Source organism: Urocitellus parryii, chromosome 11 (genome assembly GCF_045843805.1).
Source record: "Urocitellus parryii isolate mUroPar1 chromosome 11, mUroPar1.hap1, whole genome shotgun sequence".
Taxonomy (NCBI): Eukaryota; Metazoa; Chordata; class Mammalia; order Rodentia; family Sciuridae; genus Urocitellus; species Urocitellus parryii.
The window spans coordinates 14,224,100-14,247,030 of NC_135541.1; the positions used below are offsets into that span (position 1 = coordinate 14,224,100).

A 22,931-nucleotide genomic window follows, 5' to 3' on the forward strand; every position below is an offset into this window, starting at 1 on the left:
CTGCAACACGCACAGGCTCCGCCCCCCGGAAAGGACCGGCCTTAGAAGCCCCGATTGCAACACCAGCTTTACAGCTTAAAGGGGCCACGACACCTGCTCCTATCCCTGTAGGCCCGCTCCAGCAGCCCACGAAACTGAAACCGAGGGCGGTTACCAGACACACAGCACAGTATTGAGCAGCTCATAGTGCATTAAGAAATGGGCCCGGGTTCCCTGGGGATGGGGAGAAATGTTTTGGCTTGGAGTCCAGATCTGAGCCTAGATCCTGCAGTGCATTTCCCAGGACACAGGGCTCTTTGTTAGTTTGTGTGGTTGGACTGTATTATATACATTTATATCCCCCTTTCTGCTAAAATGAAAGCCAGGAACCAGTAACTTTAATTGGCAGAATGGGGGGGGGGGGGGACAAGACATGGATCCCAACATTTATGCCTCTTCATAGGGAAAACTAACATCTACTGAGTGTCTACTGTATGCCAAGCACCATGCTAGACCATTAAATGTGTTGTTTTATTTAATTTACACCAACAATCCTGGGAAGAGCAATGCTTATCTTTGTGGTAAAGGTGGAGAGGCTGAGAAGCTAGGTAACAAGCCCAAGGTCATACAGAGAGATTCACTGATTTGAGAACTGACAGTGGAATCAGACAATCCAGCTCCGGAGTCCTGTTTATTCCACCATAGGCACAGCTGGAGTGAGGGTCCAGAGTACAGATTGTGTCTTGTTCACAATTGTTTTCTGAGGCTGGGCACAGTGGTAATCCCAGCAACTCAGGAGTCTGAGGCAGGAGGATGGTGAGTTCAAAGCCAGCCTCAGCAATGATGAGGCCCTAAGCAACTCAGTGAGACCCTGTCTCTAAATCAAATACAAAATAGGGCTAGGAATGTGGCTCAGTGGTTGAGTGCCTCCGAGTTCAATCCCTAGTACCCCCCCCCCCAAAAAAAAAGCTCAATTGTATTCTGAGGACCCAGCACTTGGCAGATACTTGCACATCTCTAAGTTTCTCCTAAACAATCCTTTTGTCACTAGAGTCTCCCTCCCTCATTCTAAACCCTTCATTGTTGATCATCTATTTCCAGTCCTCAGCTTTCCAGTTCAGAGGCTCAGAAGTGACCTTGGTAGTGAGTGCCAGAGCTGCCATTCATTCCAGATCTGCAGATTCCTGCCTGTCTACTGTGTGGTTTGTAGGAAAGTCTGAGCCTTGACATTCAAAACCTTCCAGAGTCTGTTCCCAGCTCCGGACCTCATCGGATCACTGATGATGAGGTGGCCCAGGCTTTTTTGCCAGCTTGTCTGGATTGAAACTGAAGCCCTGCTGCTTTACTAGCTGTGTGACACCAAGCAAGATTTGTTTGTTTTCTGGTACTGCAGATTAAACCCAGGGGCGTTTTACCACTGAGCCACATCCCCAGCCCTTTTAACTTTTCATTTTGAGACAGGGTCTTGCTAAATTTCCCAGGCTGGCCTTGAATTTGTAATCCTCCTGCCTCAGCCTCCTGAGTTGCTGGGATTACAGACAAGAGCCACATGCCTGGCCCCAGGCAGGTTTTAAAAATTCTCCAAACCTTGGTTTTTCTCATCTCTATTCCCACTTACCTCATGGGAGTATGGGGAAATCTCATGAGATAATGCATGTAAAGCTTTTGGCCCAGGACTGGTTCGTAAGGGGCTTCAAGAATCAGTAGCTGTTGCTCTAGCTCTGACCTTATCTACCCTGTACAGACCCTTTTAGTCTGCGTATCTCACTGGTACTTGGTGGCCAGGCTTAAACCCCACTTCCTCCAGGAAGCCTTCCTTGCCTGCTTTTTCTCTCTCAGCTAGATTGCCTCTTGTCCTCTTTGGACCCTGAGTGTGTTCTGTCTCAACAAACAAGGCTTTGGTTCCATGCCTGGTTTGTCGTGTTCTAAGCTCCTTTAAGGGTCTAGGTCAGATCTCTGAATGCTCCTCAGCACCCAGGGCCTGGCTTGGCACCCATTAGGTAAATAATAAATATTATGGTTCACTCATCTGCCCAGCAGAGAGTAGCAGAAGTTAACGAGATCTGAAATCGGAAAATCAGGAGGCCCCAATAAAATCCTGCTCTCTTTCCTAGTTGAGCACGTGGACAGCTGTTGCTCTACCCTCTCAACCTCAGTTTCCTCAACCATCAACTGTAGGTAATGCTTATCCCGAGCCTCTTTCCCAGGACTTCTGAGACATTATGAAAACAATGATAGTGGTGATGATCACTTGTATTCGTTGAGAATCTGCCATGTGCCAGGCTCCAAGCACTGTACTTCAAGCATCTCTTCTGATCTTTACAACATACCTCTGAGACAGGTACTGTTATTATCCCCATTTTACAGATGAGGGAACCTGGAAGGAATTGTGGTAGAGCAGGTTTGGGGAAGAAGCAGAGCCCTAGGGCCAGGGAGGGAAATGGGGGTGGCAGGGTGAGGCTGAGAGGAAAGAAGAGAGCCAGCAAGGGGGCCAAGAGCCAGCTCCCTGTGGTTGAGTTTCGGGCAGCTGGGGCTGACTTTAGAGTTTCACCTTCTGGGAACTGACAAATTCCTGCAAGAGGTGTGGGGCACAGATCTGAAGCCTGTCTCCCTGGGCTTGAATTTTTTTTTTTTAATACTGGGGATTGAAACCAGGGGCGCTTAGCCCCCAAGCCACATCCCCAGCCCTTTTTCTTTTTTTATTTTGAGACGGCTTCTCAGTAGGTTGCTCACGACCTCCCTAAGTTGCTGAGGCTGGCTTTGAACTTGTGATCCTCCTGCCTCAGCCTCTTGAGTCGCTGGTATTACAGGTATATGCCACCATGCCAGGCTGGACACCAATTCTTGCTCCATCTATTCCAAACATTATGATCTTGGTCGGGTCACTGGACGTCTCGGAGCTCAATTTCTTCATCTTTGAAATGGGGATGGCAAAAGTGATCTCTCCATTTCTAGTGAGGATTCAATAAAGTGTTGGATATGAAGTCTTTAGGAGGGTGCCAGGCAGCCACATGCTTGGTGTGGGTAGCAGGTTTGGGGAAGACACAGAGCCCTAGAGCCAGGGAGGGAGCACATGTTACACACATTATTTTGTTGAAATCTCCTGACTACCTTACAACACAGAGTCAACTTGGATTGAGGAGGAAACTGAGGCTGAAACATGCCAAGGGATTTGGCTAAGGGCTGGTTAAAGATGAGAAATCAGGGGGTCTGGGGATGTGGCTCAAGGGTCCAGCACTTGCCTACCATATGTGAGACCCTGACTTTGATCCTCAGCCCCAAAAAAAGAAAAAGAAAAAAAAATGGAATCAGGATCTGAGCTTAGATCTGTCTCCTTTGATTTTTTGAACAAAGAACTAGCTCCAGAACACCTGTGAAGGCGGATATGTTCCCCCCTGAGCCGGAGCTCCAGGGCTGCAGACACAGTTGAAGATGGAGAGTGTGTCCTATGACTAGGTGAGTTAGGGATGCTTAGGACTATCTTTCCATGGAGGAAACTGAGGCAAAAAGGCATTAAGTGCCTTGCCTGCAGCTTCAGAGCTGATGGATGAGGAAGCCCCTCGCCCAGTCAGGCCCAAATAGCCCTGGAAAAGTCCCCAAACCAATGCAAACTTCCACTTTTCTTTTCTTTCTTTCTTTTTTTCCGGATAGTAAAAGGTCTCGAAGTTGCTGAGGCTGACCTCAAACTTGTGATCCTCCTGCCTCAGCCTCCCAAGTAGCTGGGATTGCGGGAATGGTCTCCTGCGCCCAGCTGCAAACTTGCATTCCTGCTGGTGTAGCTTATCCTTGGTATATCTTCTCCCTGAAAAGTCTCAGATCCCTGCACGTATCCCTGCACGACAATCCCTGTTTATCAGAATACAACACACCTGCCACAGGCCTCCCGAAGGCACAGCCCTCCTGTTCCAGGCACCTCAGCGTGGTACCTATTCAGATGAATCCAAAGCCAGAGGGAAACCAGATCAGGAGTGTAGGAAAGAAGGGAGAAGGATCTCTGCCCCATTTTTGTGATTCTCCTGTTCTACCACAAACACACTATTCTGTGGTCACTGGAGAAAAACAAAGTTGTTTCAAGGGCTGGGGATATAGATTTGTGATAGAGCACTTGCCTAGCATATGCAGGATCCTGAGTTCCTTCCCTAGTACTGCAGATAGTAAGAGAGAATGGGAGAAAGAAGGGAGGGACGGAGGGAGGATAGGAAGGAGCCATTGCTTCCAGGAAGTTTAGCTAATGATAACACTTTACAGAAAAATTGTCATGGTGGGGCTCACAGCTTCTAACAGTGACTGGCTGGTACAATTTGAGTGCTTCTTCAATGCATAAAGCCCCAACCTTGGCCCTCCTTATGCTGTGTTTCATTATACTAGTCTGAGCCTCAGTTCCCTCACCTGGAAGATGGGGCTAGCCGTGGCTCTCTCCTAGGGTGACTGTGTTGAAGGGAATCTGAGATGGGACATGAATGCGCTCTGTGTGGGTGTGAAAATTTATTGAAAATACAAAAGATCTGGACAGACAGTTCTCCAGAGAAGATGGACAGAGGGCAAGAGGCACCGGGAGGATGCTCAGCATCGGTCATTAAGGAAATGATCCAGACAACGCAATCCAGCTCCATGCTCCCTGGAATGGCCGATCTAAGAAATGGGCAATCACGTCCTTTGGGCCAGGATGTGGAGAAATCGGAACTTTCATCCCTTGCTGGTTGGAATGTGTATTGGTGCAGCTGCTTTGGCAGTTTCTCAGAAAGTCACGGCAGAGATACTATATAAACCAGAAATTTTGCTCCTAGGGACAAAACCAAGAGAACTGAAAACACATGTCCACATAAAAATGTGTATAAGAGCTAGGCAAGAGGGCACACTTTGTAGTCCCAATTGAGGGAGGAGGATCACAAGTTCAAGGCCAGCCTCAGCAACTTCATGAGACCCTCTCTCAGAATTAAAAATAAAAATTGGAGGGGAGGTAGCTCAGTGGCAGAGCACTTGCCTAGCACATGTGAGGCCCTGGCTCCAATGTCTAGTGCCAAAAAAAAATATTTAAAAAATATACACAAATTCTTAGTATTATTATTATTATTTTGGGGTACTGGAAATTGAACTCAGGGATATTCAACCACTGAGCCACATCCCCAGCCCTGTTCTGTATTTGATTTAGAGACAGACAGGGTCTCAGTAAGCCTTGCCCTTGCTGAGGCTGTGCTTTGAACTCACGATCCTCCTGGCTGCTAGGATTACAGGTGTGGGCCATCGAGTCCAGTAGTATCTCTGAATATTAGGAGTCCTGGGTGTCTTTCTTTCTCCTCTCCTGCCTTTTGGCGGAGGCTGTCCAAGTGTAAGGGTTAAGGCTGCCATCTACAGGTAGCCACGGTACCTGCCAAAGCCCCTGTGATTAGCTGGGTAGGAGACAAAGATACAAGGAAGCCCTGCTGGGAAGGCCAGGGCCACCAGTTTGGCCAGATTCTTTCCAGATGTTTCCAGACCCTGGAGGTGTTTTTCCCAGATGTTGAGTCCTGTGGAGGTGGCCCACTTAAAAGGAGGGTCATAAGATTCAAGTCCCAGTAGAGGTGCCCAGAGCAGCTTGGGGAAAACCTCACCTACAATTTGCAGAATTACCAGTTTATCCTCTTGAGGGGCTTCTCTAAATCCTACACCTGAGCTGGGATTTAAAGACCTGGTGGCACAGGTCTGTAATCCCAGGGACTTGTGAGGCTGAGGCTGGAGGAAGTCCCTGTCTCAAAATCAAAAATAAAAAGGGCTGGGAATGTAGCTCAGTGGGAGAGCACTCCTGGGTTCAATCCTCAATACTGAGAAAAAGAAGAGAAAAGAAAGAAAAGGCAAACGGCATCGAAAATCAGAAAAGCAAAATCAAGAATCTAGATCAAACAGGAAGTGGTGGAAGTCACCCCAGCTACTGGACAGGCTCAAGTGGGAGGTTCACTAGAGCCCAGGAAATGAAGGCCAGCCTGGGCAACAGAGCAAGGCCTCTTTCCCAGAAGGAAGGAAGGAAAATAAAGAAGGAAAGAAGGTGGGGGAGAGGGAGAGGGGAAGTGAGGAAGGGAACAGGAAAAGACAGAAAAAAGAAAAAAAAAAATCCGGATCAGGGCTGGGTGTCTTGCCTACCATGCGCTCTTATCTCCCAGGTACCCCCCCCCCACCATCTGATCCCCAGCACCAGATCAATCGCTAACACTGAAAAACAAAACTCAGAACTCTCTGGAAATAAACAAGACATTCAGCCTTTGGAATCCTGGGGTGTTGGCCACAGGACGGGTGGTGATCACTCGTACCATCCACCTTTCCGAAGCTGTCCCTGATCTCTGCCGCCCACCTCCTTTAGCAATCCTAACCCGTCATCAGTTCACCTGGCAATGGCCATCCTTCTGAAGCTCTGGGTTCCCCCTGGGATTGAAGCTGCTCCTTGTCTTCCTCTTCCCACCCCAGCGCCTCCCACAGCCTGGACACACAGAATCGAACTGATGGTACTGATCTCCATGAGCGGTTTTTGAAACAGTTAAAAGGTCACTCCCAGTGTCCCTTCCCAGAAGGGACTAACCACGCAGAAGGCCTGTGACTCTGCATGGAGGGAAATGCTGAGCTGGAGGTCCTGGAGGCTCTCATGGGGACTGGAATTCCCAGGAACCCCCTTCTCCAGACCTGTACACCCCAAGAAAGAACAAGACTTTTCTTCTCCTTCTATTTGTAGCGCTGGGGATTGAAAGCAGAGACACACATGCTAGGCAAGTGCTCCACCACCAAGCCATACTGAGGTAGGCAGAAAATGAGGATAGGTAGAAAGGAGATTAACGGGAAAGGAGAAGAAACTGTAGTTTTAACTCTGGGAAGTTCCCGTAACACCGTCACCACCCCCTCCAAGCCTGGTTTCCTCCATGCTTAAATTCTTTCTTTTTTCTTTTTTTTTGGTATACCTTTATTTATTTATTTAATTTCAGAGTACCAGGGACTGAACTCAGGAGCACTTGACCACTGAGTCACATCCCCAACCTTCTTTTGTATTTTATTTAGAGACAGGGTCTCACTGAGTTGTTTAGCACCTCACTTTTGCTGAGGCTGGCTTTGAACTTGTGATCCTCCTGCCTCAACCTTCCAAGTCACTGGGATTACAGGTGTGCACCACCCCATCCGGTTTCTATTTATCTTTATACATTGCTGAGTATCCATCCCAGTGCCTCACACGTGCTAAGCAGGCACTCTACCACTGAGCTACAACCCAGCGCCATTCACTTCTAAATTCTTAAAAAGCTCTTGAATATTACGGAGAGTCTGGGTACTTAATGCCTACAGACATTGCTAGCTTACATAACGTATTTTATTTAGACAAAATAAAGCCAAGGGAAAATATGATCTGAGCATATTCCAATCGTTATCTATTGACCGGATGACACCCACCTAAAGATCCTAGAATTCCCCCTATACACCACAAGTAAGAACAAAATTCACGGGTTGGCTATGGTGCCCCGGAGCTTCTTACAAAGATTGTATTTACAAAGATTCCTTTGAGAAGAAGAATTCTTGCCAGGAAGAGGCTAAAGCAGAAGGATCATGAGTTCAAGGCCAATCTAAGCAACTTAGTATGACCCAGTCTCAATTAAAAAAAAAAAAATTAGAACATAAGTTGGTGGTAAAGCACTCCTGGGTTTGATTCCCAGTATAAGAAGAAGAAGAAAGAGGAGGAGGAGGAGGAACAGAAGGAGAATCCAGGATCTCAAAAGCACATCTCACACTTGAGTGCTGGTATCTCTTCCTCGGAGAACATGGCCTGCTCTGTTGCTCTTTTCCTGAATACATCTCCCTGCTTTCTATCTTTGTGCCCCTTTGACATATCCTGAAATTCCTTTCTGTGGCCTAATTCAAGAACTTGCCAGTGTGGGGTTGAGATCCCCTTCTCCCTTCTGGGAGACCTCCTGGGATCCCTATCCGGTAACAATTCTACCAGCAAAATGGAAAATCTCACACCTGACCTCGTGTTGCAGGTCACGGCCAAACTGCAGGCACGCTAAAAAAATATATAAAATCACCTTCACCTTCAGATTATGCTCATGAGGTATACATGAAACACAAATGAGTTCTGCATTTAGACCTGGGTCCCATCCTCAAGACATATCAGTAGGTATGTGCAAACATGCCAAAACCTGAAATCCAAAACTCTTCTATTCCTAAGCATTTTAGATAAAGGATACTGAGTGCATTCACACCCCAGAGCCATTCCAGTTATCACAGGAGCCCTGAGTTACGCCCGAGCCAGGAGTAGTTCAGTGGTACACCTACAGGCAAACCACGTAGGAATGTCAGAGCCCTGGACTGTATGTATTTGCTATGAGAGGGTCACCTTTCTGAAGGCTCACAAAGCTTCATACCTATGGTCCCCAGAATATCCAAGGAGGTATGCATTGTCATTTTACAGGTGAAGAAACTGAGACTTAAAGCCAAGGGCAGGTGATGCTGGTCGAGGCTGGTTTTGAGCCATGATAGACTGGGTTCACCATCTCAGTACTCCCTTCCTCCGGACACTTTGGCTTCAGCATGTGCAAGTAGGATAAGTGCACCACTTCACAGGTGGCTGCAGGGAAAAGACCTAAGGCCTGTGAACATCTGCAGCATCGTAGGTCAAAGAAGTATTACTTTTTGTGGGGGAGGGGTACTAGGGATTGGACCCAGGGGTGCTGAGTCATATCCCCAGCCCTTTTTATTATTATTTTGAGATTAAACTGCATAGGGTCTTGCTAAATTGCCGAGGCTGGCCCCGAACCTGTGATCCTCCTGCCCCAGCCTCCCCAGTGGTGGGGATTACAGACAGGCGGGCGCCACCAAGCCTGATTCTGAAGTCACTACTTTTGTTCTTCTCCACAATTGCAGCAACTCGCCACCAGAGGGAAGTCATGCGCCAGAAACCTACATCTTTCCCAAGCACCTGGTGGACGGGTCCAAGGTTGAGAATTCGCCTGAGCTGTTATGCCTGGTGAACAATTCTGGGACCAAGGACGGTTTCTCCCCAGTGCGGAGCTCTAGAAGCTGACCCCTAAGGCTTAGACCTTAGACCCATCCAAAGCCCCTTTACCATCACCAGTTCTGGGTTGGAGAGAGTGGGGGATGGATGTTGAGGGAGACCCAGCTGTGTCCCATTTGGTGGTGGCAGTGGTGGGGGATGGCAATTATCAGCAATTCCCCCCCTGCTGGAGGCTTGATTCCTGGAGCCACAGCTGCAGGATGGGGGTGGGGGTGCAGGGAGGGCTTCGAATTGTCTCCCTAGGGGTTTCCATGGTTACAGATTGATGCAGGCAGCCCACTAGGCTGGGTCCTTTATCTGTATTGTCTCCTCTGGAGACAATGGGCTTTGGAGATGGGGGACACTATGTAAATCACTTCTGCACAGGGGCCTTGAGTCCCCTGCTCTGTGAACCCCCTGACCCCAGCTACTGGGGTCCAGGGAGTTGGGTGCAGGGGTCAGCCTTGGTGATCATTCCTTGCTTTGGGGTACCAGAGTACTGCTCCAGGGACTCAGAGAGGATGGTGCGAGACCACTTTAGCAAACCTGAGGCTCCCAGATGGCAGAGCTGCCGGGGTGTCGGGGCCCTATGCAAAAAGCACACTTTGGGTGAAGGCTGGCTGGCTGGAGTTATTTTACCTGCACAAGCCTCAGTTTCCTCCTCTGGAAAAGCGGGGACAACACCCATTTTATAATTGGCTGTGGAGAGGCACCAGGCCCAAAGCTGAGTGCCAACAGAGGTCCTCAGAGAGTTGCCTGAGCTCAGAGGGTTCCTGGTGGCGGGATGTAGGCCTGGCTCTGCCACCCAGGCCTTTGCCAAGGCCCCTTCTCTCTGGGCTTCAGAAGCTCCATCGATGACTCTGAGACTTGAAAAGTTTACAAAGGAAGAAGGGAGATGATACTACGGGAGGGCTTGGAAAAATAAAAACTCAGTCCCTAGCACACAACCCTGCCTTCTAGGACTTCCATCGAGTTAGAATGTGTGCCCTGTGATCATAGGGCTCTGGCACATTTCTGCAGGATCCGCCTTCGAATAAGGCCAGCCGATCTTAGAGACAAGGAGACTGAGGATGGCTTTTATTGTTATCCAGGTGACTTGGCCCCCAAATGCAAAAGGCCCAATAATAAAATTATTTTGTCTGCAATATGGAATACAGAACTTGTCTAAGGGGAAAAAAAAAATAAAACAACTCCTTCATGTTTAAGTAAGCAGCAAAGTGAAAACTTCTAAATGTCTATTACTCATCCTTCCATTATGAGGCATACAACACAGAGCCTCGAACACTGTGAATGTTCAATAAGTGAAAGTTCTCGTCCTCATCACCGTTATTAATTAATTTTTTAGGCATACCATATTTCACCATATATCAAAATAGATTTTATGCCCATTTTTTTTTAAAAATGTGGGGTGAAACCATCATGTGAACTTTAAAAAAAATTATGCTGATAATAAGAATCATACATTACTAAACTGGTGAAAAATTAGGATACACAGAATACTCAGGAGTATACTTATGAATGTTAAAATTGAATAGACTCAGGAGGCTGAGGCAGGAGGATGGCAAGTTTAAGGTCAGCCTTAGCAACTTAGCAAGGCCTTAAGCAACTTAGCAAGACCCTTTCAAAAAAAAAAATCAATAAAAAGGGCTGAGGATGTAGCTCGGGGGTAAAGTGCTCCTGAATTCAATCCCTAGTACCAGGAAAAAAGAAAAAAGCTGTGTTTACCCTTGGTACCTCAGCACTCTCAACAAACCACAAGATTCAACTTTCAGAAACATACTGACAATGAGCGCAAGCCGAGGATTTTGGGCTGGGACCAGCAGTGCACAGGAAGACAAATGCACATTGACACACGGGGAACATATCGCTGCTCTGTTTAGCTTTTTAAGTGACACGGAAACAAAATGATATCATGCCATGATTATCAAAAGTTATAAGCCAATTTGGGGATTGAAAAAAAAACAGGATGTAATACATACACAGTGGCAATAGTTAAGCAGAAAAAAAAAATGGTATTCAACATTGAGGGCACAGAGGCAAAGAAAATTCCTTCCCGACTTTGAGAAATTCAGCCTAGGGAGAGGGGAGAGCAAAAAACCAATCCCTCTCTGGTTCAATATACACCACCTCATAGAATTCTCATAGAATTGCCTTGGGAGGTTTTTTCTTCCCATTTTAGAGATGAAAGAACTGAGGTTCCAGGGGGCTTCAGTGAGTGGCCCAGATATTGTAAAATATGAATAAAATATGGAATACAACAAGTTTAGGGGGAAAATCATTTTACTGGCTTAACAGACATGTTTGAAAGCAATGACGTATATAAATTATATAAGGTACATAGCTCACAGCTTCATTTTATTAAAAAAATATATAAAAGGCTGAGGCCTACAACCCCTGTTACTTGGGAGGCTGAGGCGGGAGGATCTCAAGTTTGTGGCCTGTCTGATCAACCTTAGCAAGACTCTGTTTCGAAATTTTAAAATCTCTAAGAAGGGTTGACAACGCAGCTCAGTGGCAGAGCCCTTGCCTAGCATGCCAAAGGCTGTGCATTCAATCCCCAACACTGAAAGAAACGTGTCTTTCACCGAGTTATAATACAAGCCAGGGGGTGGGGATGAAGCTCAGTTGATAGAGTGCTTGCTTCGCATGCACAAGGCCCTGGGTTCATGCAGCATGTTTCTCTAATCCTCACAAGAACCCTGAAAGGTAGAAATGGTTAGCTCCCTTTCACAAATGAAAAAGTCTCAGAGAGGTAAAGTTATATGCCCAGGGCTGCACAGCAAGGCAGGGATAGAGCCAGGGCTGGGACCTGGGCCAGGACTCACCTTGCAGAGGAGTTTTGTCAAGGAAGACGCTGCTGAGGTCCTCAGCTCCCTTGCCAGGGAGCGCACTGAGTGGGCTTCAGAGCAGCTCTTCACAGCGAGAGGGTTTCTTTCGGCCCATTTGGGAAGCATCGGGCGTAGCATGGCCTTCTCGAAGTGTGTGCATCTGCGGGCACCTGGGCTCGGGTAGGCACATATGTGACTCTGTGTGAAGCTCTCAAAGCCATGTGATAAAAATCGGGTACATCTTCCTGAATTGTCAATTTTGCTCAAAAAATAATAATAATAGAGAGGCATCAAGGTTTTCTATAAGACACAGATGGCTACAGAGTGTCTGAGAACACACGGCCATGGTAGGCTGAGGTCACGAAGGGACAAGCTTTTGCAGGTGTGTTCCATGTGCTAATCTAAGGGGCCTGTACGGGAACCCGTCCTCAACCACGACTGTGTGTGGTAGAGAGTCTACTGTCCCCATTGGACTGGTGCAGAGACTGAGGACCAAAGAAGTGAAGTCACACGTCCAAGTTCACACAGCTGGTAAGTGGAAGACTGCAGGAATCTGGATACTTCTGCATTGACCATTGCTTGTTCCATGCAAAGTGAACAAGATTAACTCATGAGGGGACAACAGTGAAGCAGAGGCACCCCCCACACATCTTGGCCTCCTCCTGGTAAAATGACACAGGCTGCCCACGATAAGCAGCTCGGCTGTGCCATGTGCTCTCTCCGTCATTTGATTTAATTCTATCCTATGAGAGAGGTACCACTGAGAGTTTTATAGGTGAAAAAACAGAGAAGGGTGTCATCTAGCCAATCAAACAGCCAAGAAGTGGCAGAGACAGATTTTTTTTTTTTTTTTCATTTCCAGGGCCTTAAACATGTGCTCTCCCACTGCGCCATGTCCCCAGCCCCAGAGAGGCTTCGAAGGCAGGTCTCTCTGATGGCAAATCGGCTGCTCTCACCATCACTGGCCACCAGGCCCTCTGCCCTCTGGTCTTTTGTCCCCTTCCCCTAACTCCTGTGCTCCGTTAGAGAAGGGAGTTTCACCAGCGAGCTGGTTCTGGGTCAGGCTGAGCCTGCCCAGGTTCACAGGGTCTAAAGCTCTGTTCCTCCACCAGCTGAAATCACACTTGTCCTGAAATTTTCCGGATGAGAAGGTAGTGGCTGGGTGTGATCTGGTCCAGCCCCTCCACACACACACTTTTGTTTTTCTCAGTCCTGGATTGAAACCCAGGGTTGCTCTACTACTGGGTCATGCCTCCAGATCCCCAATCTCTTTTAATTTTTTATTTTGAGACTGGGTCTCACTAAGTTACCGAGGCTGGCCTTTAATTTGGCAATCCTCCTGCATCAGCCTCCCATCACTGAGATTACCTGCATGCACCACCATGCCTGACTTTATTTTTTTATTTTTTTTTATTTTTTTATTTTTATTTTTTTAAATTCTTTTTTTTTTAAGAGAGAGTGAGAGAGGAGAGAGAGAGAGAGAGAGAGAGAGAGAGAGAAAGAGAGAGAGAGAGAGAGAGAGAGAGAGAGAGAGAATTTTTAACATTTTATTTCTTAGTGTTCGGCGGACACAACATCTTTGTTGGTATGTGGTGCTGAGGATCGAACCCGGGCCGCATGCATGCCAGGCGAGTGCGCTACCGCTTGAGCCACATCCCCAGCCCTTATTTTTTTATTTTGAGACAGGGTCTCACTAAGTTGTGCAGGCTGGCCTGGAACCTGTGATTCTCCTGTCTTGGCTACAGGCATGAGCCACAGAGCCTGATTTATCTGTCATTTCTTTTTTTTTTCTTTTCTTTTTTTTTTTTTTTTGGAGTGGGGGAGGTACTAGGGATTGAACTCAGGGATATTTGACCACATCCCCAGCCCTATTCTGCATGTTATTTAGAGACAGGGTCTCACTGAGTAACTTAGTGCCTCACTTTTGCTGAGGCTGGCTTTGAACTCATGATCCTCCTGCCTCAACCTGGTGAGATGCTGGTATTACAGGTGTGAGCCACCATGTCTGGCCAGCTGTCATTTCTTGAATGTCACTCGTGTTCTAGCTTCTAGGTGCTTTTCATTCAGTTCTTTCTGCACTTCTGTGGACAAGTTTCAAGATTCCCACAGCGTCACAGGGAGGAGTCTGAGGCACTGGGATGCTCCTGGGTGTGAGGAAGAGACTGTGCAGGCCGCAGGCCTGAGATACCATGCCTGGAAAGACAGGAAGGAACTCCTCCAGCAGGAATCTGACACCAAGTCCTGCAACCTCCTAGGTGGGAGTCACTCTGGGCCTACCAAGTGCCAGGCTTTTTATATGTCATCCAATTTAATCATCATATCAATCATGTGAGGCTCAGAGAGGATAAATAACTTACTTGTGATGGCACAGCTGATAAATGACAAAGCTAGGATTCAACCCACAAGTTTGATTCCCAGACTCACAGAGACAAAGTACCAGGGGAGCTGCTGTGGGTGGAAGAGGCCAATTCTATAGGATGTATTGGTTTGTATAATGTTTTAATTAGATTTTTTTTTAATTCCTTGGTGGCTCTGGGGACTGAGCCCAAGATTTTGTACATGCTACCAAAATACTCTACCACTAAGCTACATCTCCAAGTTGTAAAAAGCTTTAAAAGAGTGGCAGAGAGCAAAATTTGGGATTCTGACCCTCAGGGCAAACTGGGTTAGGTTTCCTAATGTCTGTGCATTCATAGGGGTTGAAATGGAAGCAGCCTGCCCCTGCCCTGTTGGCACTGCTACCAGGAAGACTGAAAAATGCTGGGCACTAATATATAGCATTTTGTTTATTTGTTTGTCACCAGGAATTGAACTCAGGGGCACTTTACCATTAAGCCACATCCCCAGCAAACCCCCTGACCCTAGCTTTTTTTTTCTTTTGAGACAGGGTCTCACTAAGTTGCTTAGGGCCTCACTAAGTTGCTCAGGCTGGCTTTGAACTCAGATCCTCCTGCCTTAGCCTCCGAGCCACTGGGATTTTAGGCATGTGCCACCACACCCAGCTGGTATAAATGGCCTCTTTTGAACATTGTCCTTGCCACTCTCTTTGTAGGTGGACTTGAATCTGCACTGGAAAATGTGATTGACCGGATATTGGACCAATAGATAGGCCCCTTGGGGCTTACCTGGATGAACACAGAAGGAAGCTGGGATCACAGTGGCTCCACACTTCGCACATCTGGACCCACAGTAAACCGTAGCAGTTTCTGGTCTTGATAGAGAAGGAAGTTACATTGAGGACAATATGTCTAATGTCCCCAGGTCCTCACCCCTTCCCTGCATTATCTGCAGTGGCTCAGTTCCCTGGGCGTGTCTTGAAACTTTTTTGGATGCTAGAAGTGGCGTAGACTGGAAAGAAAACAAGGCTTAGCAAAAACCAGGATCATCAAGCAGGCGGGTTATTCTTAGAAGCCTACTGGGCTACAAGTACCCTCATTACCACACAACACACACTTTGAGCCCCAAACCCACCAACTGCCAGCTGGCCAGCAACCACCTTGACTTAGGGTAATGAGTTCCATATGTTTCTGTAAGAACCAGCTAAGCTTTTCTCCAGCAGCTCTCACAGTGTTCTCTCCCTCCCCAGCTTCAAACTCTCATTTGACCACCCTTGTTCCTTTGGCTCTTCATGACTGTGGGAGGGAGAGGGCTGGGTGGGCAATAACAAGAGGACCTTGATTTGAGGAGTCACCATTCCCCGACTTTCCTTTTCCAGAGCCTTGGCCTCTCATGGCCTCAACTGTCCCATCCCTAAGGGCTGAGAAGCTTGGATTCCAGACTTGTCTTGACCACCAACTTGCTACATGTACCTGAGCAGACCCTGCCCTTCTTTGGGCCTTAAGTGTGACCTCAGGGACCTTTCTATCTCAGATGGGCTTTAGATTTATGAACAAATGAAGGGAAGAGGACAATCAATTGCCTGTTATCCATGGTGGCTCCAGGATGGGATCCCTGGGAAGCAGAAGGCCTCCCTACTCTGGCCAATTCTGCTGCCAGCCTGAGCTCCTTCTAACAACAGTAAGGCCCAAGGAGAACTTCTGCCTGCAGCAAGTGGCCCTAAGTAAGAGCAGGGTGGTGGTGAGGAGAGTGAGTGTCCCCAGACAGAAGGACAGCTCCAGAGCTTGGGTGGGGAAGTAAGATGGGCCATGGTGAGCCACCATGGAGGGATGTGAATCCGAGCTCAGAGGGCTAAAGAGAACTCCTCCTCTTATCTGGTTTGTCAAAAGCAACTCCCAAATCCTGATGTCAAGGTGACCTCCCTACACTGATACAGACTATCCACTGTCCCTACTCACAGACTGACCCCCGACACCCTGATCATTTAAGCCAGGCAAAAGTGACAACTGCCAACTTCTGCTCACACTTATCCCCAAACCTTGCCACTGACTGGCTGAACCCCAATTCTAGCCACACTCTAATCAGTCACTGGGCTGCAAAGGGATCTGCTGCAGAGTGACCCCTTGACCTTGCTGCTGACTGACCCCTAGCAAGAGAAATAATCAGAGAACAATTAAATGCTAAACTCGGAGTGAAACCGGACAGCGCAGAGGCGAGAACGGGGCGGGTGGGGGCGGGGAGGGAGAGCAGGGGCCGAGGGCAGAGGCTTCCCGGAGGAGCCCCACGGCCTGAGGCCACTCTCGGAAGGTCGGAAAGGCCTTGTGCGGGGCACGTCGCAGGCGCTCGAGGAATGCAAGCTGCTTGAAAGAATGAAGGAAGGAAGGAACGGGGTGCGATGCAGGCGGCCGCCCGGCCGGGGCAAAACGGCCGAGGCAGGAAGCGGGGTGGGGGCGCGCCGAGGCTGCGGCGGCCCGAGCGCAGCTGGGGGCAGCGGGAGAGCATTGGGGTCAGCGACTCCGCTGGGTGGGGGCCCCCCCGAGGCCGAGAGGCTGGGAACTGGGAGGCCGCGCTGCTGGCAGAGCGGCGGGGGCGCCGCGAGGCTCCGGATGGGCTGCGAGCCCCGCCCGCGGGCTGCGGAGGGAGCCGGAGCCAGAGCGGAGCCAGAGCTCAGACATCCGGGCGCCAGCGAACACCTGCGAGCGGCCCCCAGGGCCCGCGGGGGGAGCGCGGGGCGCCGGGCCGGGGGCGGGGCCAGGGGCGGGGACGCTCGGCTCCGCCCAGCCGGGCTCCGAGCCACGTGTTCCCGGCGCCTCCCCTGTGCAGGCGCCGCGGAGCCGCGGGTGCGGAGTGGCTCTCCCCGCCGAGGCCCGCGAGTGGGCAGAGAGCAGCTCTGGAAGCAGCTCTGCGGGAGACTGATGGAGGTTTCTAGGGTGCAGCATGGAGCATGGGGAAAAGTGGGGGCCATGAGAGGCGATGAGGCCAGAAGACGGGTAATTGGAGGTTGTCCCGCGCATCCACAGCTATAAAGAGAGCTTTACTGACTTTCTCAAAGTGGCACTATTTATGGTGTTAGAGGCATGAATTTGAACCCCTGCTTTGTTACTTAGGAGCTGTGTAGCCACGAGCAAGTTATTTTGTCTGTTCTAAGCTTGTTTATTTACTAGGGAAAGATAACTTCCAAATGACTGAATTTCAGAGCTGATGCAAAGAATGCCTGCGAAATGAGCGCAACACCCTCGGTTGACTATGCCTCTTGTAATTCAGGGAGCCTAAGTAGACATTTGATGAGCATTGTCTGTTATCTGAATCGCAAACCTGGAAGGAGGTACCATCATTCCCCTTGCACAGAGAAGGGAGATACCTGGGGTGGCTTTAGGTTCCTCTGGGGACCAAATATATGCCCCACTCGGAATATCAGGGAAAAGAGCCCATCTAAAGTCAAGTCGAGAACTTGGGCTTTGAAGCTAGAGGAAGCTGGCCTTCCTGAACCCCACTCTGCCACTTCGTTACTGTGACTTGAATCAAGCTATTCAGCCTGAGTCTGTTTTCTCTGTAAAACAGGAGTAATGATACCCACCTTCCTGGGTTGTAGTGACAATTAGAATAAAATAAAATGGAATGTGGCACCTAGTAGGCACTTGCTAAGTGATTATCATGGAAGACACTAACTTCTGAGAGTTTTCTGACCTAGGGCCAAATTGCTTTCACTCTCTAATGACTAATGGATTGGCGTGCTGGTCTAAGCTTTTGTCCTGGCCACCTGAACAGCTCAGCCCTGGGAGTCCTGACAAGCAATTTCCTTGGAATTAGCTTAATAATACCTCGTAGGTGTGTGATGCATTTCAAAGAACTTTCCCACCATTATCTTCTGTCCATGGAGGCAGCAAAGGAAAAGAGGCTCAGAGAGGTGAAGTGGCTTGCTCAAGGTCACAGGGCGGTGAAAGCTAGGGCTTTTTCAATCTTTTCCCACTCCTGCAACTTTTGAGCAAGCAGGAGGCAGCAGGCTGAAAAAGGTATAGGTCATGGAGCTCAAATGCCTAACTCTATTGTAGTTAATGGTATAACTGATTCGGTTAATGAGGTGGAGCTAGGCACCTCAGACTGCTTCTTCAAAATCAGTTCCTTTTCACAGATGTGGAAACTGAGGCTCAAGAGAGACAATCTTGCTGGACCTGTTAGTGCAAGCTTATGATCCCATCAACTTGGGGTACTGAGGCAGAAGGATTGCAAGTTTGAGGCCAGCCTCTGAAACTTAGGAAGACCCTGTCTCAATATTTTTAAAAAAGGTGTGTGTGTGTGGGGGGGTGCTTTTATATGTAGCTTACGGGTAAAGGGTCCTGGGTTCAACCCCAGTACCAAAAAGAAAAAAATGCAGGCTAGAGACTAGAGGAAAAGTAGGGATTTGTAGCTGTTTAGCTGTCCCCAGAACCATCTTAGCACTACTTCAGACAGTCCAGGGCAGCCCCAGCTGAGGTCTTACAGTCTGATTGGGGCAAGGGCTTATGCTATGGGCCTCCAGAGGGTTGGAGGTCTGCAGTTGCTGTGCAGTTGTGGGGAGGGTATGTATATTTTGAAGAGTGTTCATACCTTCCATCAGAGCATCAGAGATCATGACCTGAAATATGCCAAGAACCAATGGTCAGGCTGGGAGGATGGTTGGCAAAAACAGAGATTGCCCCCACCCAAATGCCCCTGTTCACCCCAGAAAGCTCACCAGGGTTAAGGCACAAAAGGTAATGATGTGACTTGTTTGTTATGAAATACTAAAGTAACACATGCCAGGGGCCAACACACAAATGAGATCATATCATAAACAAGATTGGTGAAGCTAGGTGCCTGGTGGAGCCCACCTGGGGAGCCACCAGGTGGGGTGGGGGGCAGTTGGAGATGGCATTAGTTGGAGTCTTGCCTTTTGCCTCACTCCCAGGACTGACTCCCTGTCCACCACAATTCTAACCACTGTAGTTACAGTTCAAATCCCATTCTTGCTCTTAAGGGGCTGGGTAAAACTGGTTCATCCTATGACTGAGTCTGACCTTCCCCATTCTGATGCAGGGACAAAGATGCTTACAGAATTAGTTCCCAGTGGAGGAGTAGGAATATCTGAAGTAATGAGGGCTCTGGGGCCTCCTCCTCAAATTCCCAGCTCAGGTCCTGAGTCTACATAGCATTAAGAGGACCAGTACCAATACTTCCCAACAAGCTTGCAAGTCCTTGTCAGAGTGGCTGCAGATTTGAAGAGACTCTGCTCTTCTTTTTCCAACTTTGGAAGCACTGGGGGAAGCCAGATCAGAGAGCATGATTGGAAATGAAACTGGGCCCAATGCTGAGTTTATTCATCTCAGAAATGGGTCTCAGTCACCACCCCTGACTGGGCACCAGATAAAGCAAACTGGAGGCTCCACTCTTACCACATCCCCTGCTAGAAAGGCATTAATAATGACATTGAAGACAGACACTGCTAGATCTCAAGGGACCTGATAATCAAGTCCCCAACTGGCTGGGTGAGCTTGTGCTGGTCTTCTCTAAGATAAAGGGGAAGGACCAAGTTCTTTTCTGTTCCCAACCTCCAATGGATATGGGATTCCCATCATGACCCCTTTCCACCACCCCACCCTCCAGCAGTTTCAACTGGGAGTTCTCCTCTCCCTCTTGAGGGAATAAGCAAGTTTGCTCTTCCCAAGTTCCAAAATATTTATTTTCCCAAAGTCAGCCACGTAAGAAAATTAGTACAAGGAATGAGATGTTTCATGAGATCATATACCAAGTGTTTAAAAACCGTTTATTATGCAAAATGTTAACTTTTATAAAAAGTTTAATATACATCGCATGATTACAGAAAGTCACCTTCCTGCAAAAAAGGTACAAAAGCTATATACTCTATTATAGAGTTCATAATCAGGGCAACAGAGCCTTTCTCCAGGGAGACCAGAAGACAGCTCAAACGCCGCCTTGGCAGAGTTCGGGAGAGCTGCCACTCCCCCACTCTCCAGCCCTCCACTCTGAGAAGACAGTCTTTAAAACTTGGGGGTGGGGTGGGGGCAGGGTGACGTTGCCCAGCTGGTGACCAGCGCTAGCTCTGGCTCTTCAGGCCACCCAAGTTCACAGTCCTTTGCTCCCGGGCGCCAGGTCCAGCCTCGAGGCAGGGGTTTGGGGAAGTAAAGTGGGCAGGGCGAGGTTAGGGCTCATCCATGCCCTTGAGCTTCCGGCCGGAGAGGGTCCCCGGGTCCCAGGCGGAACGGGCGCCAGCACCTGCGTTCTGGGCGGGGGAGGAAAGAAGAGCAGGGAGCCGTCAGTTTCCGCCGAGCGCGCCGAGGCGGGGGCCGTCCGCAGACTGGCCGGCGCCAGGGAGGAAACTTGGTCTCTACCTCCAGCTGATAACTCCGCGCCCCACGCTGCCCCCACCCAGTTGGCGCCAAAGGACCACTGGCGGAGCCACCACTACCCCTCCCTCCTTGGAAGGGACACTATTTGGAAGGGGGACGAGAAAGACACAGCTGTCTTTACGGTAACAATCAGAAAAGGCTTTTTTTATTTAGTCAGATCTGCATCAACTTTCCGGATCTTTGCCCTCTGGAGAGGACAGAGCCAATGTCCGTTTAAGTCCGAAATACGCACATTAGATAGAAAATGGTTTTGTCATTCATTTAAAGTGAACACGGACAAGACATTTTTCCCTTTGGGCTTGGTTTCTCTAAACCGAGGGGTAGTAACCCTCTAAAGGGCATGCCGATTCCTCAATTTGCAGTGTAAACCTTCCCCGGGAGGGGATCCTCACCTGGAGGTGCCAGGACAGCCGGGTCAGTGGCAGAAGCTCCTCTTGTCGTTGGAGATCACAAGTTCCGGAGCAAGCTCAGCTGTCTGGAAAATAAGGGGAGAGTTATGCAAGGAACTCGCCTTGCTCTGGGGGACTCGCAGCATCCCAGCCCTTGCGCCCAACCCTGTCCCACCCTGGCTCCCGCACGCACCTGGATGGGGAGATGAGGACCGTCTGGGGGCCCAGGAGCCGGCTCGGCCAGGACCACCTGGAGGTCAAGGATATAGTCGATGACGCGCTGCAGGATTTCCACCTGGCTAAGCTGAGTGCCCCTCGGGACGCCAGGCACCAGTTCTCGCAGGCGCGAGTAGCAGTGGTTCATGTCGTCTAGGAGGCTCAGCGGCTCCTCCGCCGCTGGGCTCTTGCCGCGGCCCCTTGCGATAGCCAGACTGCGTTCCGATAGGCAGCAAACCGCCTCGTAGCAGCCGCGCACAGGACTCAGCGCCTTCATGTTGGAGAATGAAACTGAAGGAACAAAACCAACCAAGCTACCACTAAGGCGGACTGGAGTGCGCCCAGGCACGCCGCTGCCGGCTCTTATAGAGCCCCTCTTGAAGGCACGCCCCTTTATTCAAAACGGCTCGCCCGGGCCCCGCCTCCTCCGGCCCTGGGCCCCGCCTCTCCCAACCCTGGGCGTTCACAGCCTGCTTAAATTGCTAACAGGCTTCCTCCCGCTGGTCTGACGCCGAAGACCGCGGAGCCGCGGATTCAAAGAATGAGGAAGCGCTGATACTGGGGAGAGGCGGGCCTCTTCGCCAGCCAGGACTTAAAAAATCACTTAAAACCATTAACTTTAAGAATTTGCCTTTTCCTGGCAGTGCCCCAGATCTTTGAGCTCCCCTGCCCCCTGCCAGTCCACCCTTAGCCCAACACTGGTTCGAACCTACAGCTCCTCAGAGGTCATAAATCCCTGAACAGCTAAGCTTTTTTTTTTTTTTTTTTTTTTTTTTTTTAAGCAAAAGATTTTTCAAGGGAAACTTGTAAGGAATTAGTGCCGCCTTGTTCCCCAATTTGCTGTTCGTCTGACCTCCAGACTCACTGGCGTCAGGAATTATCTTGTGACCAGAGGGGAAAAAAATTAATTGCGGTGAAGCTGAGGTTACAATGAAGAAAACAGATTTGGGCTAGGCGCTGAGATTGCAGGAGGAGGAGGGGAAGGGGGTTTGAGCAAAGAACACTATTTATTTGAGCAACAGGGGAAAAGAAAAAAGAGAAGAAAGCTGCCCAAAGCCATACTTTTAGCATGGGGAAAGAAAAGAGCTCAGACGTTTGCTGCACGGACTCCATAAGGAACCAAATATATGCCCAGTTGTGCTTTGGAAGTGAGTTTGATTAAAATTTTGGACAGAGTTTCAAATATGGGGAACCAGAGGGAACAATTTCTTAAAAAACATTTTTAGGATCCCCATCTTTATGGGGTCAGCAAATCTCTTTTAACTCTTGCTCTCCCCACTTTGCACACACTACTGTGCAGAAAACAATGTTAATTTTGTGACTCTTTTGTCTGTCCCTTTTCTGTTATGGAAGGGCAGCCACCTGGACTTGATTATTCTCAGCCCTGCTGAAGTAGCTCCAGCTCTATCTGAGAGACCAGGAAAGGGACCAGTGAGCAGGCAAGCTAAGTCTTATATTCCAACAGGACATTGTGCTCAGTATTCTTTGCTTGTCTTCTTGTCACTTCCCAGGACATTTGGGAATCTGCTATTCCAAGATGCTGGGTTCCATCTTAGAAATGACCAAGTGGAATTCTCCCAATGATTGCTTTCTTAATCAATTTGTTGGTAAATATTTATGGAGTGACTTCACATAGACCAGTGGCTTCTGCGTCTCAAGAATCTCACAATTTGGGGAGACAAGATTAACACAGGAAACAATCAAGAGTTCAATAGTGTGTGGTACTGATTAACAGGACAATGGGAGCTCTGAGCTGGGTGAGTCTTAAAGTAGTTACAATGGAGCCCAACTTGGT

At 48.9% G+C, this 22,931-nt stretch overlaps 1 protein-coding gene across 1 annotated transcript; it reads right to left on the reverse strand.

Moving 5' to 3' along the window:
• Window positions 1–19,908: 19,908 nt before the first annotated feature.
• Id3 (inhibitor of DNA binding 3) lies at window positions 19,909–21,469 on the reverse strand. Its single transcript, XM_026403601.2, has 3 exons — window positions 21,114–21,469; window positions 20,924–21,006; window positions 19,909–20,404 (listed from the first exon to the last, which is right to left on the reverse strand). The coding sequence occupies exons 1-2, from the start codon at window positions 21,411–21,413 to the stop codon at window positions 20,947–20,949; spliced, it is 360 nt and encodes a 119-aa protein (XP_026259386.1). The 5' UTR covers window positions 21,414–21,469; the 3' UTR covers window positions 19,909–20,404; window positions 20,924–20,946.
• Between the last annotated feature and the right edge of the window lie 1,462 nt (window positions 21,470–22,931).